The sequence below is a fragment of the Saimiri boliviensis genome, chromosome 1 (genome assembly GCF_048565385.1).
Source record: "Saimiri boliviensis isolate mSaiBol1 chromosome 1, mSaiBol1.pri, whole genome shotgun sequence".
Taxonomy (NCBI): domain Eukaryota; kingdom Metazoa; phylum Chordata; class Mammalia; order Primates; family Cebidae; genus Saimiri; species Saimiri boliviensis.
Window position 1 is genome coordinate 213,940,166 of NC_133449.1, and position 16,588 is coordinate 213,956,753.

A 16,588-nucleotide genomic window follows, 5' to 3' on the forward strand; every position below is an offset into this window, starting at 1 on the left:
CAAAAGTTCTGCGATTAGAAATTAGTCCTTGTTACAGCAGAGTGCATACCATGAATAGTTCGTTTTTATTTTTCATGAATTTCCTGTTCAGTATTAGGCTTTACATTTAATGTTTATATCTAGAAAAGTTAAACAATTTTTAATTGTATAGGAAACTAGCATTTTTGAAGTACTTCTGAATTTAGCACCTAGGTCAAATTACATTGGATATGTTTTCATGGAAGCAGTTGTATTCTCTTATTTTGCATGGGTTGGCTCTTAATTGCTTATAATTCTGGTACATATTGAGTACAAGGGAAATATATTTTAATATGTGTAAGTTAGATTTGCTACAAACATTGAGATTAGAAGTTGCAAATTGACCACTGAGTATGTCTGCTTTACAAGCATGTCTCTCATAGTTTGAGAACTACTTTGATCTAGCTGCTAACACTTAAAAATGGAGAGAGTTCTCTTGAAAAATGGAACTTTGGATAATAGTGGATTACATATATGTTAGTCATGAACTGTAGCTACATAGTGGCTATTATTTTTAGACAGAGTAAGTGCTCTCCAATTTGCCAGAGCTCCTGTAATTCTGTAATGTGCTGCAGCAGGCCTACTTCACTCATGTACCTTATGGAGATTCCTCTTTTGTTATTTGTAGCTAAATATATAAAAGGGAAGATGAAGAAATTTCTTAATTTTTTCACTAATAAATTCAAGAGATCAAAAGCTTCTTTGCTTTATTGTTTTTCTGGTACATTCGTCACCTTAAAAGGAGACATTAGAAGCAGTAGACACCCCAGACATACTAACTTTCATCTTCAGAACTTTTCCCAACAAATCACTCCATTGGCTGGTGAAAAAAAAAGAAGATTGGAAAGATTTATACTTCCTGGAGTTCCACTATCTTACGCTGTAATTTCTTGAGGTCTTTCTGGACTTTATATTTCTCTAAATCCATCTTTGTTTTCTGTATTTGTTGGAGGGAGCTGAGAGAATCATGAATTGATTTAAATCCTGTGAGAAGGTAAAAGAATAGGTATACTTAAAACAATACATTAGAACTTAAAAAGCAAAACAAAACAAAACAAAAAAAACCAAAGTGGGTAATTGTCAGTCTTGCCATAATTATCATTTAATTGAAAGCGCATTAAATTCTATTAAGACCAGCCTAAAATTGTACATAATCTATGTCTTGTATGTCATGAAAATCCATTCACAATAGTGTTTCAACTTGTATCTGGTTATCTGGTTTCATTGTGAAATTTAATTATTTTTCTTCTCCTCTCCCCAAATATATTGCATAAATTTATATTGCAAGAATAAAATTTAAAATATTTTCTTCTTTCTGTGTGCTTTGACAAGAGATTTAAGTGATTTCTTTTTCAGTCTTGTTACCAAATTGAAGGCAAAGACCACAGATGAGATTTTAAAACTTCTCTGAAAGTAACCTATTTGAGGGACCTAAGAGTGGCCACCTGTTCCCCTCCTTTCTCCCAGCACTTTGTATCCGTCTTATGCATGTCTAGTCACTTATGACCACAGACCTACCAAACCTCAAGGTTTTGTTATTCACTGGGGTCTTTCATATAGTCGTTTCTCAACATATTTTTATTAAAGGCATAAAGCAGCAACCCATTAATTTGGAATTCCCCCTTTCTAGAACTCCTCTCCATAGTAAAATGAAAGAACTTGTAGATGGTAAATTTCTTTTCCAGTTGACCCTGAAGTTTTACTAATAGAATAAGTAAAATTAAATCTCTGATAGTTAAAGCAGGGCCTTTAAAAGAAGGGCCAGTTAAGTTTGGGACATGATTCCTGGCCAGATAATTCATTATTTTGATATGATGGTGGGAGTGGGTGTATTGTGAAGGTTGAATTTCCAGGTAGCAAACTCTACTTATATGCCAGGAACATCTGGCAGATTGAGACCATCATGTCCTCCCAAGGTACCTCCAAGGTATCTACACAGGACCAAATTTGGTAGAATTTACACATGAATTTTTCTGAGATCTAGAAAAAAATGACTTGGAGCTTTCTCTAGTAAAGAAACTCTCTGAGTCCTGGTAATTCCCTCAGAATTATGACTCAAGGCAGATGGTTGCTCTACAGCATCTATCCCATGTGCTTCCCTTTGACAAATTAGATGAGCCTTTCAAATTAATCCTCTTTGATGTTAGCTCAGCTTGACACTGCTGCCATTAGCCTCTTTAAAAGAAAAACAGTCATTATACTGGACTCTGCTAATTCATCTCTCTTTCTCACTTCTAAAGGTCAGGTCTCCAGTCTGACATCTGTCCCAGCTCATTATTTGTAGTTCAATGAGAAGGACATTTGATTTAGACTTCTAATTTCATAACATACCCACAAGTCACATCTTGGGTATCTCCAAGGATTTTCCAAGTCTGACAATTCCATGATTCTATGATCTTAGAGAGAAACAACAACAACAAAAAACAAACAAACAAAAAAACCCTCATACCAATGGCAGGCCTATAACATTGCCAAGTATGAATTAAGAAAGTTTATTTACATGCCTTCCTGTATAATAGTCACATTCTACAGGATATTTAGAAAAGTGCATTAAATACATAAGGATATCACTAAGGACAAGATTAATCCCTGGCCATTAGCTCAAAGTGGAAGACTGAGGGATTGAACAGAAAAGGACGATACTCTTTACTTAATAAAAGGTATCTGCTCACCTGATTGATATTCATTCTGCATTGTCTCTAATTCACCCCAGATCTGCTTTTCCATTAGTTCCATCTTTTTGGACAATTTATTTTCCATATGCTTTACTTTACTTAGTTGTGTTTCTTGTTTCTGTGTGTTAATGAAATTCTCTACTTTGCTTGAAAGCTGCAGCAGTTTTTCTTCCATTTTATTTTCAGACTTTTCCTGTAAAAGATTATGGGATAAAGCTTCAGAAAACTTACATGGATTTATCCTTCAGCTTAGAGAAAATGTTTTTGACATTCATTTTTCCATGCTAAGCATGAAAATTCAAACCAAGTTTTTTTGTATCTAAGACTGTGTTCATAAGTATGAGAGTTTTAATCCCTTTGGCCCCGTTCATTTGTAGTTTCTGGAATTCAGCATGTTATGGGATAAAAGAAAAGGGCTGTAGCATGGCTGAAATGTCTTGCGAATTTGGTGTTTTAGTCTAATGTTCAAAGACGTTTTAGATACCGCTTTTTCTGAGCTCTCTGGATGTGCCCCCTCAAATATCATACCTCTATGTGGAGAGACTTCAGCTACAATAGTGACTTGCCATGCCGGTAGTTTATTAGAAACACCTGGACTATACCCTACCCCCACAACTTAATTAAATCAATCAAATCCAGATTTAATTGGTCTGTGATGGAGCTCAAGACCTGATACGATTTAAACACTCTCCAGGTGATTCTAATGTGTAATCGAGGTAGAGACTGCAGAGGCAGCCTGTAGGATAATTAGCTGCTTTTCTCCTCACTTCACGGGGAATCTGGGAACAGAAACTGGGCATGGCAGGTATGACCCCCTTGGTTCTCCTCTCTTTGGTCCCATCTGCCTCAGGAATGGTGGATTCCAGTCTCTGTGTTCCTTATGGTGGGAGGTTTCTGCCTGCAAGATGACCCCATGGTTAACCTAGTGCTGCCTTTAACTGGTAAAGAAATCTGCCTAATTCAGGAGTGAAGAGCTAGCAGGCCCACCTGGCAGCTGCAGAGCTCACCACACATTCTTCGATAGCCTTACCAGTGATAAAGCTTTCTGTTTATGTCCAATTCTTGGACTCCTTTGTCACTCTATCAGCTGTTTACAAACTCAGGTTGGAGCTGGGGACATTATTTCCTGAGCTGCCTCTGCCTGTAGTCTCTCTACCTCAAGTTCTTGAAACATCTTATTTTGGTCATCTTCAGGGCTGGCAGTCATTTACCACAGTCATGGCGCTGTGCTGCCCTTCCCATTGGGTAAGATGTGCTGGTTGCAGTGGGAGAGGGGGCCCCTGAAATAAGTATATTTCTCATATACCTTGGTAGCCTCACCCCAAAGCTTGGGTTGTCTTTACATGGTCTGATCTGAAAAAGGAGTTTTGAAAACCTTTAATCTACTAACGGATCTCCAGAAAAGTGAAGTGACTTACCTGCAAATGACCCAGGGAGTGAGCCTATAACCACTGACTCTCAGGGGAGGCCCCGAGAGAGTCAGACTCCCTAGGTCTGGGATGGCAATCTGTATTTTTTTTTTTCTTTTTTTAAAAAAAACCTCTTCAGATTCTTTTGGTACAAGTAGAGCACACTCAGAGAAACACAGGTTTGTAGAGCTGGGCAGTAGCAAACAGGACCAGAAGGCAGGCCTCTGGACTCCTATTGCAGTGCTTAAAAAAAAAAAAAAAAAGTTGCTGAAGCAGTGAAGACTACCATAAATATGGAAGTGCAACCTCCCAAACCTTTACTCATTACTCATCCAGACAAGGACCATGCAGGTGTTTACTTCACAAAATAACAGAACGCCTCACCAGTTTCTCCTGTAGGACCTTCAGACATTCATTTATATGGCCCAGGTGGTCTTTTCTATATTTGATAAATTGGTTTTCTGTCCATTTTTTATTATTCTCAACTTCTTCATACAGATTACTTGAAAGTGAATTAAATCTAAGGGAAAAAATGTTTTGTTCCGTTTTAATAAGTGAATTTAAACATAAAACAAAAAAAAAATAGTGTTGAAAAAGTCTGCATTTTATGAGGCAATTGAGACTCCATGTGCCTAGCCAAGTATTTGTGGGGTGATATGGGAGGTGGAGAGGCAAGGTAAGTACACTCTGTGTTCCTGTCCTGAGCTTGAGTTCAGTCCAGCTACTGTTACATACCCTAAAATACATCATCACAGTGACAGGAGCTTTGCTGGCTAGGAGCTAACCACAGCCACACCAAAATTTAGTGTTATCCATGCAGAATTCCTCTCATGGCCTGGGGCTCTCTCATGATAGGAGTTGTCAGTCAAACGCCAGATAGTAAGTATTTTAGGCATTGCGGGTCATTTGGTCTTGGTTGCAACCACTCAGTGCTCCATTGCAGTGGGAAAGCAGCCACAGATAATATGTAAAGAAATGAGTGTGGTTATATTCTAATCGAACTTTATGTAATATTCACATGTCATGAAATAGAATTCTTTTTTAATTATTAGAAAGCATAGAAATTGTTCTTAGCTGTGGGTAAATGTGGCTAAGGGTGATAGTTTACTGGTGATAGTTTGCTGATTCCTGCTCTCTAAGTGCCAGTGTGTGGCTGGCTGGGAGATGAGCAGGGGCGGAGAGGATCTGCATTGTCTAGCAGAGGAGAGAAAGGTCAGAGGCAGGAGAGTGGAGGGAGAAAGCCCTAAGAGAACCTGGGGAAGGTGCCAAGGGGGACTTTAGGTTGCCTTTGTCGGGCAAAATCTTCCAGAAAGTCCCTGTTCTACCAATGGGTCTGTGTGAGTGGATTTTTTTTTTAGGGGGTGTTTAGAGAGGCCCTGAATGACTCATGTGGGGTAAAAACAGAAGTAAAAGGGGTACAGGAGAGGGACCTACGGGACTATCAAGATGATGCACCATAGAAGTGTTAAATAACAGGGAATGAAGGATTTTTAAAAATGGAATTGGATCAAAGGGTTGGAATCACGTATCATCAGTTGAAAAGTCTAGAGTGGCTGAAGGTTTGAGGAGAGGAAATTCAGTCTGAATTAAATGCAGTATGGGACTGGGAAGAGGTGGGATAGGGAGAGGACTTGTGAGTGTTTCTGTGTGTATTTTCTGCATATGACTTGTTCATGATAAGACGTTGGCTTCAAATTCCCTTTTAGAATAGGTAAACTATTAGGTTGGCAACAACGATGTGTGTTATTGAAAATATTCATTCTACCTTACAATGTATGGTACAGATAAAGTAATTGCTCTGGTGTTTTCAGGCAAAATTATATGCAGATAATTTAGTTTGCAATGTTTATCATCGGAAATTAATTGCTTAAGTCATGCTGGACTTAGACTGCATGTACATGCCTCTCTTGCTCTCTGGAAAAAGCATTTGGGCTAATAATTAGAAGATACAAGTTCCCTGAAATCATTGTTTTTAGACTAATAGCTTTCAACTGGGAGCAGTTGCCCCCTCCCACCTTCTCACCCCCAGGGGACATTTGCTAATGTCTGGAGACAATCTTGATTGTCACAACTGAGAGGTGTTACTGGCTTCTAGTGGGTGGACAGCAGGGATGCTGCTAAACATCGTATAATGCATAGGAGAGACCCACAACAAAGAATGATGCAGCCAAAATACCGACAGTGCCAAGGTTGAGAAAACTTGACTTAGACAATGAAACCAAGGAATGGGAAATGTAAATTAATTTTCCAATAGTTATATGAGTTACGATCTGATAGCTAAATTCTGATCTTTGTTCTCTGAATTCTCACATTATTTTGGACTCTCTGGTGATATTTTTCACATAGATATGAAAGATATCTTGATTGACTGTTGAATACTTCAGCACTGAAGATGAAATTGGTTTCTATTAGTGTTTTTAGTCTAATTATGATTCCCAATCACCTGTGCTGTTGGTTAACAGTTGCTGGATCTCAGACAAATAAGCCCACCCACTGAATATATAGGCTCCTTCATTTTAGCCAACTGTTTTCTCTATTCTTCTTCAGAATATCCATTGGCTCCTGCCCTCATTTCATTCAGATTTACATTCATACACCACCTTAAAAAAATAGAATTCCTTCTCCTTACTGGAAATTTCCTATTCTCTTACCCTGCTTAATTTTGCTCCAAAATTTTCATCACCATCTTACATACACTAATTTGTGTTCCATCTTCTCCACTAAAACTTAAGCTTCATTTTGCATTGTTGATGGCTGTGAGCAATGCCTAGAATATAGTAAGTGCTCAATAAATAGTTGTTGGCTAAATGAGTAAATGGACCATTCTTTCTCATTATCTTTTATTAGCATTGCTGACAAATAACGAATCAGGTTTGTCAAGCTATTTCGAAATCTAATCTGCTTTGGTTTTCATCTTCCTTTCCCTGTCTCTGGTGGCAGTATTGATTAATAGTCATAGGTAAGGGGGTCAGTAAAGAAATAGTTTTATAATTGAGAATCCAGCCTTCAGTGCTCACCTTTACTGTAGAATAAATAAATGAGAGCATTTACTCTTTTATCACTGAGACAATATTAACATCCTTTTGAAAACCAAGAAACCATTAAATATGCCCATGTAATATCTCTGGAAAGGCATATCAGTAATTGAAATTCTGAAATTAAAGCCATAAAGAATGAATTACCACTTATGATACTTTTATTACAAGATTTGCTTGCCATTGGGAATAATTTTCCTAGTAACACTCAGAAGTTGGACTCTGTTGGTAGTTTATTAAAATTTGGAAGTCTTTTTGAATCAGCTGTCTTCTTGAGAGATAGAAAGAATAAATAAAATAGAGGTTGGTATAATGCTTTTTCTTTTTCTTTTCTTTGCATAGGCTTTTCCCAGGCATAATGGACATGATTTGCCATAATATATTAATTACAGAACTTAGAAATGTATTAATTACAGAACTTACAAAATCTCAGCAGTATGAATCTATCTTAGATGACATTTACATTTTAGATCCCAAGTCTTCTATTTCAATAGGTATAAGAGTATTTCTATCAGCTGTAGATAGATACGTGATTAGATAGAGCTTTTTCTTTCCTTTTCCTCAAACGCAAAAGCCAGACATTTAAATTATAGCTAGAGACCTCACTAGAATGATGAGGGCTATGGGTTGTCTTTATGTTTTTGTTTTTAAATGTTTATGCTGATTTAATCAAGTTAAAATATACACCAAGAGCAATTATAGGGGAGAAAGTTACAAAAGAGTGAAGGAAAGCTGAATGAAGATCTACAGAAGGCATCCCCAAACTTTTTACACTGGGGGCCAGTTCACTGTCCCTCAGACTGTTGGAGGGCTGCCACATACTGTGCTCCTCTCACTGACCACCAATGAAAGAGGTGCCCCTTCCTGAAGTGCGGTGGGGGGCCGGATAAATGGCCTCAAGGGGCCGCATGCAGCCCGCGGGCCATAGTTTGGGGATGCCTGATCTATAGGCATAGCAGAGCACAGGGAAGAGAGCTGGGTGAGGGGTTGGTGGTGGAGGCAGCCAGGGTCTGCCTTTCTTGGTCATGGTTGACATACAGAAATGAGGATGTAGCTCCATCCTAGGCCAGTTTTGCCAGTACACTTACATCCCAAACCCAGTGTCGTGTGTTAAAAAAATCTACTGAATGAAGCTTTCCAAGAGTTTGAATTCTTGGAAATTATTACTGCTAGCAGGCACTCAAGAACTTAGATAGGGCTTTGACCAAGTGTGAATGTAAGAAGAATTAGTGGCTTTTCATTTGCTGAATAAAAATAAACAAGATATTTTTATTTTTTGTAATCATATTTGAAAAAGAGCTTAAGACCGTATGCTATTATTTCTTTAGAGTTTTGAGTCTAAGATTCTAAGTTTCACATCAGAAACCAAAAATTCTAAGACATGCTATTTTTCTACTGACTTTACACCTATAGATAGAACTCTCAAACTAATTTCTTCTTAATTTTATATGATTTCTAATTAGTGATACAAAAAATCAATTCTACCTCCACTCTGATAGAAAGACTTTTGTTTCTTGGCTGTTCCAAAGTGTTAAAATCCCAGTACATTCGTAGCCTGTTTCTCAGCCATCCAAGCAGGTCTGGTCTTTCCCTTTTTAAAATTTCTGTGGCAGAATTAGTTTACAATAGGTAGAACTGCGAGATGGAGACTTCATGAATTTATAAAAACCATTTGAGCTTTAGAGTCAGATACTTTCTAGCTATGTGATTTTGGCAAATTAATCTTCGTGATTATAAATCTCCTAATATTTAAGATGGGGACAAATTTCCTGGATGTCAGATGAGAATGAAAACAAAAAAAAAAAGATAAGGAAAAATAAGACCCACCCCGCAGAGCTGAATGCATTGAGTATCTTCAGTGCTAGTGGTTGGTAGGCATTCATAAATGACAATTACTATATTTATTATTTCTGCCTGTTGATATCTCATTTAACCTTGTCTTAACTTTTACTTTTCCTGTGTTTAGCTTTTCACTTCTGTTTTTTCTTCCCAAATATAAGTGGCAAGGATTATGTTTGGATATTCTAAAACACAATTTACATAATATAGGTGCTCAGAAATCTTTCATTCATTCATTGCCTTCTTCTTGTGTTTCAATGTGCTGGGTGCTAAAGATACAAAGGTGAATGTGGCATATCTCCACCGTGGGTAATGTTTAACTTTCTACTGTGGTAGAGTTTTCAAAGTTGGATCATATTATTTGGGTCTATGCATTTGCCTCATTGACCAAATACTTTTTATTTTCTCATAAATCACTGTCTATTAAACAAGCGTCAGCAGTAAGAGCTATCTAGGGAGTGACTGATAAGTGCTGTCCCCGCCAAACAAACCCTTGTTAAAAGACAGCTTTATTTCTTGATGGCCAAGACTCTTGCTATGTAAGCACTAAGTAGTTGGCTAAGGACATTACTTAGCAGAAGCTCTGAGGAGGAACCTTCTGAGGAGGAGGCACAGTGGAGGGGTTCAGTGTGTGTCCTTTGTCAGATCTGATCAGTGCCCAAATCCCATCAATTCACTAGAAAACCCTCAGAAAACATTGTAGCTTTTAAGTTCAATGTAAGTTTGGTTGGCCATTAAACTTGAATTTGTAAATGTTTCTAAATGGGAAGATTGCCTATTTAACCTTATTTTTATTTTTATTTTTATTTGCAGACACACTGTTTTGATTTTGAAAAATGCGCATGTAAACTTTGAGGTGCTGCAGCTGCGTTTCTGGTGCTCGGTCACCAGGAATGGTGGTGATGGAAGCCAAGGCTCTTTGTATATTTTAGCCACTGGTATCATTTTGACAACCTGTCTGGACAGGTTTTAATTGTATCTTGGCAAGTGAGGTGACATGAAAGCCATCATCTCAGGTTTCAATTTACTAATGAGGGTGGTGGTGGAGATGGAATTACCTCTGCATTTTGAAGGCATTTGCTTCTGGGGTCCCCGCCAAGACACCTGGGTGTAGGTAAGGTGTGGGGAAACTTTTTCAGTATTGCTTGCCTCTTCTCTACCACCCTCAATGCACCTGGGTCATTTTCCTTGATTGACATCTGGTAACTACAGAGGGATCCTAAGTGAAGGTGGCCCCAGCCTGCAGCAGCTCTCCTGTTTTTGTTTGTTTGTTTGTTTGTTTGTTTGTTTGTTTTTTCCTACTTTTCTAAACTTTATTAAAGAAAAGAGCAATGGTGGTAAATCTCTAGAACATAGTCATTTTTCTGGGATTCCTCCTCCCAAAATGTGACATTTGATTTCCAAACATGCCAGGAGTGTACATGGTTCCCAGTTGTACTAATAGGTAAGTTGTACTAAATAGGTCAGGTGTTTGTCTCTCAACTTTTCCCAGTCTGTGGTCTGTCCTTAGATCAGCAATAATTGTCTGAACAGCTACTATGGCTTCATTAATTTTTCTCTGTAGCTCTTTGAGCTCTTCTCTATGCAGCAATTGCAGAATTTGAGCAGCTTCATTAAGAACTGCATCTCCTGTGTCAAAACCAATAAATGTTCATCTAAACAGGCAAGCCCTCTTTTGTTTGATTTGCCTTGGTAACTGCATCCTATGTCAGGTGCTTCTGAGCCAAAATTCAAATGGTCTTAACCTTTATCATGTAATCATCATGACACTGAATCTGAAACAGTTTAGCCAAAGCCATCAAACCGGAATTAAAATCAGGATTATTTACATCCAAATTGATCAATGTTTCCGCATTTTTGGTTGCATTATCAGCAGTTTTTGCATTATCACGTACTAAGTCCTTGTATTTTTCAGCATTATCTCCATATTTAAGCCTAACAGCTAAACCAAGAAGCCTATCAATGGCTTCTTGCTGATCTTAAATCTTGAAAGGATAGCCAGCATCTTTCAGGTACTTTTCTTTTCCTTCTTCTTTTTTTTTTTAAATTTAAGTTCTGGGGTACATATGCAGAACATGCAGGTTTCTTACATAGGTATACACGTGCCATGGTGGTTTACTGCAGCCATCAACCTGTCATCTCCATTAGGTATTTCTCCTAATGCTATTCCCCCCAGACCCCCAACCCCCAACAGGCCCTGATGTGTGATGTTCCCCTCCCTGTGTACAAGTGTTCTTATTGTTCAACTCCCACATATGAGAACATGCAGTGTTCGGTTTTATGTTCTAGTGTTAGTTTGCTGAGAGTGATGGTTTCCAGCTTCTTCCATGTCCCTGCAAAGGATATGAACTTATCCTTTTTTATGGCTGCATAGTATTCCATGGTATATATGTGCCACATTTTCTTTATACAGTCTATCACTGATGGGTATTTGGGTTGGTTTCAAGTCTTTGCTATTGTGAACACTGCTACAATAAACATGCATGTGCAGTTGTCCTTATAGTAGAATGATTTATAATCCTTTGGGTGTATACCCAGTAATGGGATTGCTGGGTCAAACGGTATTTCTGGTTCTAGATCCTTGAGGAATCACCACACTTGTGAATCACCACACCAGCTTGATGAATCTTCCATAATTGTTGAACTAATTTACACTCCCACTAACAATGTAAAAGCATTTCCATTTTTCCACATTCTTCCCCAGCATCTGTTGTTTCCTGACTTTTTAATGATCACCATTCTAACTGGCATGAGATGGTATCTCATTGAGGTGGTTTTCATTTGCATTTATCTAATGACCAGTGATGATGAGCTTTTTTTCATGTGTTTCTTGGCCACATAAATGTTTTCTTTTGAGAAATGTCTATTCAAATCCTTCACTCACTTTGTGATAGGGTTCTTTGTTTTTTTCTTATAAACGTATTTAAGTTATTTGTAGATTCTGGATATTAGCCCTTTGTCAGATGGATAGATTGCAAAATTTTTCTCCCATTCTGCAGGCTGCCTATTCACTCTGATGATAGTTTATTTTGCTTTACAGAAGCTCTTTCATTTAATTAGATTCCATTTGTCAGTTTTGGCTTTTGTTGCCATTGCTTTTGGTGTTTTACTCATCAAGTCTTTGCCCATGCCTGTGTCCTGAATGGTATTGCCTAGGTTTTCTTCTAGGGTTTTTATCATTTCAGGTCTTACTTTAAGTCTTTAATCTATCTTGAGTTAATTTTTGTATAAGGTGTAAGGAAGGGGTCCAGTCTCAATGTTCTCTATATGGCTAGCCAGTTTTCCCAGCCCCATATATTAAATAGGAAATCCTTTCTCCATTGCTTGCTTTTGTCAGGAAAGATCAGATGGTTGTAGGTGTGTAGTGTTATTTCTGAGGCCTCTGTTCTCTCCACTGGCCTGAGATACTTTTCAAAGAACTTGGGCCAGTCACTGCTGTGAGTGTTTCTTAAATGACCTCTGTTTTCAATCTTGTGTCTGGTTTTCTGGTCTTCAAGCCAAACAAAGGTTAACCTCAACCTTTGTTAAAAGACTTTTTCAGAGACAGGGTCTTGCTTTGTCATCCAGGCTGGAGTGCAGCGATGCCATGACAGCTCATTGCAACCTGAACTCCTGGGCTCAAGTGATCCTCCTTGCCTCAGCCTCCTGAGTAGCTGGGACTACAGGTGTGTGCCACTGTGCCCAACTAAACTTAACCTTTAATGTTATTACAATGTTTTTATTTAAAAGTTATTCTCTTTATTCAGAGACAGTTCTTAAAAAAAGCAAATTCTATAGACTATCTACTTTATTTTTGAATTTATATGTACCTCAAAATCATAACATTAGCAGCAATTTACTTTTTTTTTAAAGTAGAACTACTTATTCTTATTTTTGTTCAAAGTTAACCTTGTTAAAAACTAAATATAGTATACTAGATTGAAACAGAAGTCCTCTGATTGAAAAAAAAAAAAGCCCTGTGTTACTTTCTCTTTGAGCAAAATACATTTTCAATACATATCTCAGTCAAATGGTTAATATCTCTAACATGAAAGAATCCTACAAATTGATAAGAAAATGACAAAAATCCCAATACAAAATTTGATAAACAATAATAGGCAATTCACGGAAAATTCAAATGGAAAAGGGAATGCAAATTAAAACAGATGCTTTTTCATCCTTTGGCCAGTATTAAGAAGAGAGCACATTCATTGTTGGTTAAAATGCAGAGACATATATTCTTTAACCTAGGAAGCTTGCCTATAGAAATAAAAGTGCCAATATTTAAGGATATCTAAGGATCTACACATAATACTTTTTTTGATTTTTCTGTGGTGGTCATAAACTAGAAATAATCAATTCGGCAATAAGATAAATGGTTGAATTAATTATGGCACATATGTAAGTTAAAAGGTTGTATAGCTATGAAAAATAATGTCGGAATAATATTTACTGATCTGGAGAGACATACAGGATGTACTAGAAAAATCAAATAATTGAGTAATATGTATAGAAATTATTTTTTAAATCCATGCTGCTTCTATACATATAATAGATACATATCCTTTCTCTGTTACATGTTTATATTAACAAGGAGGAAATTGAGTTAGGATACGTCCCTGGTGTTAAAGTTGATTACAATAGAAAGCTGAGATGATAATCTCTTTTTTCACTTTTTTTTGGTTACAATTAATGCATATTGTTAATTTTTAAAATTGAAGAAAATTTAAATATAAAAGAGTTAATTGTGTCACTAAATGATTTATTAAGCCTCATAAGTATTTGCCTGAGGAAAAGCATGGTTTATAGATTTACTGTCACCTACTGTAATACTACTGAAATGTTAAGACTTCATTACTTAAAGTGAGAAAAAAATTCAAGTTTACACTATTATTAAAAGTGTTCAGATTCTGATTTAACTACTTAGATGACTTTCTATAAGCCAAATTCCCACAATACCAAAGACAGAAAAAATAAGCATCATTAGTCCTGAAGCAGTTAGCCCTCGATCTCAAACATCTTTTTCTCTCTTTTCCACTTGTTCACAAACCTCATTCCTTTAAGTCAGCCTTTCATTTCGGTTTATCAATGCCATCCCTTCCCTACACAATCAATTCTTAGTCTTTATATCTAGAAACATATTACTTTTCTACTTTTCCTTTGGAGAGTGTTGTCTTAATTACAAGCTAAAGACATTAGATCTAGTATCACACAGCTATTCACTGAACATCCTCATTGTGCTAGAATTTAAGAATGTAGAAATGCTTTCTTAGAGTATTTTCTGTTTACTCAAGACAACTGCTTCTCCAAGTTTTAGTGATGACTATTGTTTTATATTGACTTCTAAGACACACATATTTCCCATTTTATCATCTCCAAAATCAAGAGATATCTTTAAATGATGATATGCTATGGTTTAATTGTTAGCTTCATATCTTACAGGTACAAAATTATAATGGTGCATGTTATATTCAATGGCACTTAGATTTAATAAAATATAGTAGTGACGGGGGAAAAATGGAGAAAGTAGAGTACTGTCAGGGTACTGGATTTGACCAGGGCATTAAACCCAAATGGTGTGAGACATAGAGGAAAAAGGATAAGAGCATAAGAGACAGTACAATAGTATCCAAGTAACTAGAATTTCCCTCTGCCTGCACCATGACCCTGGGAAATGATGATCATTTGAACAAAAGAGGGAGATTTGATAATAAGGAAGGTAGTGATTTGAACATTTGTGGAGCTCTGTCTCCTTTACTGCTTTCTCCATTGAGTGGGGGGGGGGGAATATTCAGTTTAAGATGGGGTAGAGACCAGTCTTAAAATGAAATAAAGTAGAGGAGTAAATAGAGGATCTTAGAAATACTCTTTTTATTATTATTATTATTATACTTTAAGTTCTGGGGTACATGTGCAGATCGTGCAGGTTTATTACAAAGGTATGTATGTGCCATGGTGGTTTTCTGCATCCATCCCCCTGTCATCTGCATTACATGTTTCTCCTAATGTTATCCCTCCCCAATCCCCAACCCCCTGCTATCCCTCCCCTAGCCCCTCCATCCCCCAACAGGCCCCAGTGTGTGATGTTCCCCTCCCTGTGTCCATGTGTTCTCATTGTTCAACACCCACTTATGAATGAGAACATGTGATGTTTGGTTTTCTGTTTTTGTGTCAGTTTGCTGAGAATGATGGTTTCCAGCTTCATCCATGTCCCTGCAAAGGACACGAACTCATCCTTTTTTATGGCTGCATAATATGGAAAGAATCTTAGAGGAAAAGCTTGCATATCAAAATTGTTTTTAAAAATATTTGATAATCTTGGAGAATGAAATTATTTTCTATAGTGTTTTACATTGAGACATTTTAATATGCAATTTATAATAAGTAAAAATCACAGGAATGCTAAAAATGTTTCAATTCAGTTGAGATATCGTGCAAAGTGAATGACAAGATTAATCTTCATAATTCTTTTATAAATATTATATAAGTTACTTTAGTGTAGAATATTCTCTGCATTAGTTCACTGCTTTATTTCTTGGCCAGGTTCAAATTCCTGGGATAGGTTTTTATTTCATGCCAATGCTTTCATTAGGCAAAACTCTTTGGAATGCACTTAACAGAATTAAAAATCTTCTATTCACTTACTTGAATTCCAAAAGGTTCATTTCGTGGCGATAATCCCCCTGGACCATCTTTAAATTTGAAGTTTGCTCAGAACTGGCAGTCTCTATCCTTCCTAAGAGCTGCATCACCTAGTGAAAGTACAAGAGAGTTTTTTTGTGTGTATGTGAGCAAAACCACCAGCATTCACATTAATATACTTCATTCCTTAAGGAGCCAGGAAACAGACTTGAACCTAAAGCATGATTACGCTTGAAAATGACCTGCGTTCAAATGAGTATTATAGTTACAGTATCCTCAAGGAAAGGATAATAGAGGTTGTTCCATTCTGTTGTCTAGAATATTCTTTTTGATCATAGGCCATCTAATGACATAACAAAAACATGCTATTTCTGTTAGTTTGTTTATTAATCTGTTAATCTGATTATATCTCTACTTCTCTATTGTTTCCTCAGTTACAATACAAGACACTGTATGCTATTACCACCATATCCTCAGTGCACATTAGGTGATCAATGGTAAATGCTCAACAAACACTTACTGAATAAACCTTTAAATGCACAGTCAGGCTCTGAGGAAAACACACGTGACTGGCCTAAGATTCCAGACAGCATTCTGACACGAGCACAGGTTAATCCCAAGTGAAATGACTTAGGGCATTTAAGGATAGGAAAAAAACAAATTCCAGTTTTAGAATTTAAGATTAGAGTATCTTCCAAATTGCCAGAAACATTGAGAAAGTTCTTTTACGTAAAAGAACTGGATTAAAAAATAGATGCAGAATTGCAGCCCATAATCATGTCTCAACTAGTCACTGCAGCTCTTAGGAAAGATAGAGACTGCCAGTTCTGAGCGAACTTCAAATTGAAAGATGGTCCAGGGGGACTATCGCCACGAAATAAACCTTTTGGAATTCAAATAAGTGAATAGAAGATTTTTAAATAAATGAAACTACATGATTGGCTTTGGTTAAACAGAATTGAGCTCCTAATATAGATGGTCGTATGGAGAA

The 16,588-nt window shown here is 37.0% G+C and overlaps 1 protein-coding gene and 1 pseudogene across 1 annotated transcript in view; both read right to left on the bottom strand.

The window, feature by feature from the left end:
• Window positions 1-534: 534 nt before the first annotated feature.
• The window catches only part of FAM81B (family with sequence similarity 81 member B), a 76,408-nt gene continuing 60,354 nt past the window's right edge, over window positions 535-16,588 (bottom strand). The window contains exons 7-10 of the mRNA XM_010340365.3: window positions 15,601-15,707; window positions 4,487-4,622; window positions 2,691-2,886; window positions 535-1,002 (exon numbers count right to left, since the gene is read on the bottom strand). Coding sequence (XP_010338667.2) covers window positions 869-1,002; window positions 2,691-2,886; window positions 4,487-4,622; window positions 15,601-15,707 — 573 coding nt within the window. The 3' untranslated portion in view covers window positions 535-868. The remainder of the gene's footprint in view (window positions 1,003-2,690; window positions 2,887-4,486; window positions 4,623-15,600; window positions 15,708-16,588) is intronic.
• LOC120363370 (RNA transcription, translation and transport factor protein pseudogene) lies at window positions 10,322-14,010 on the bottom strand (annotated as a pseudogene).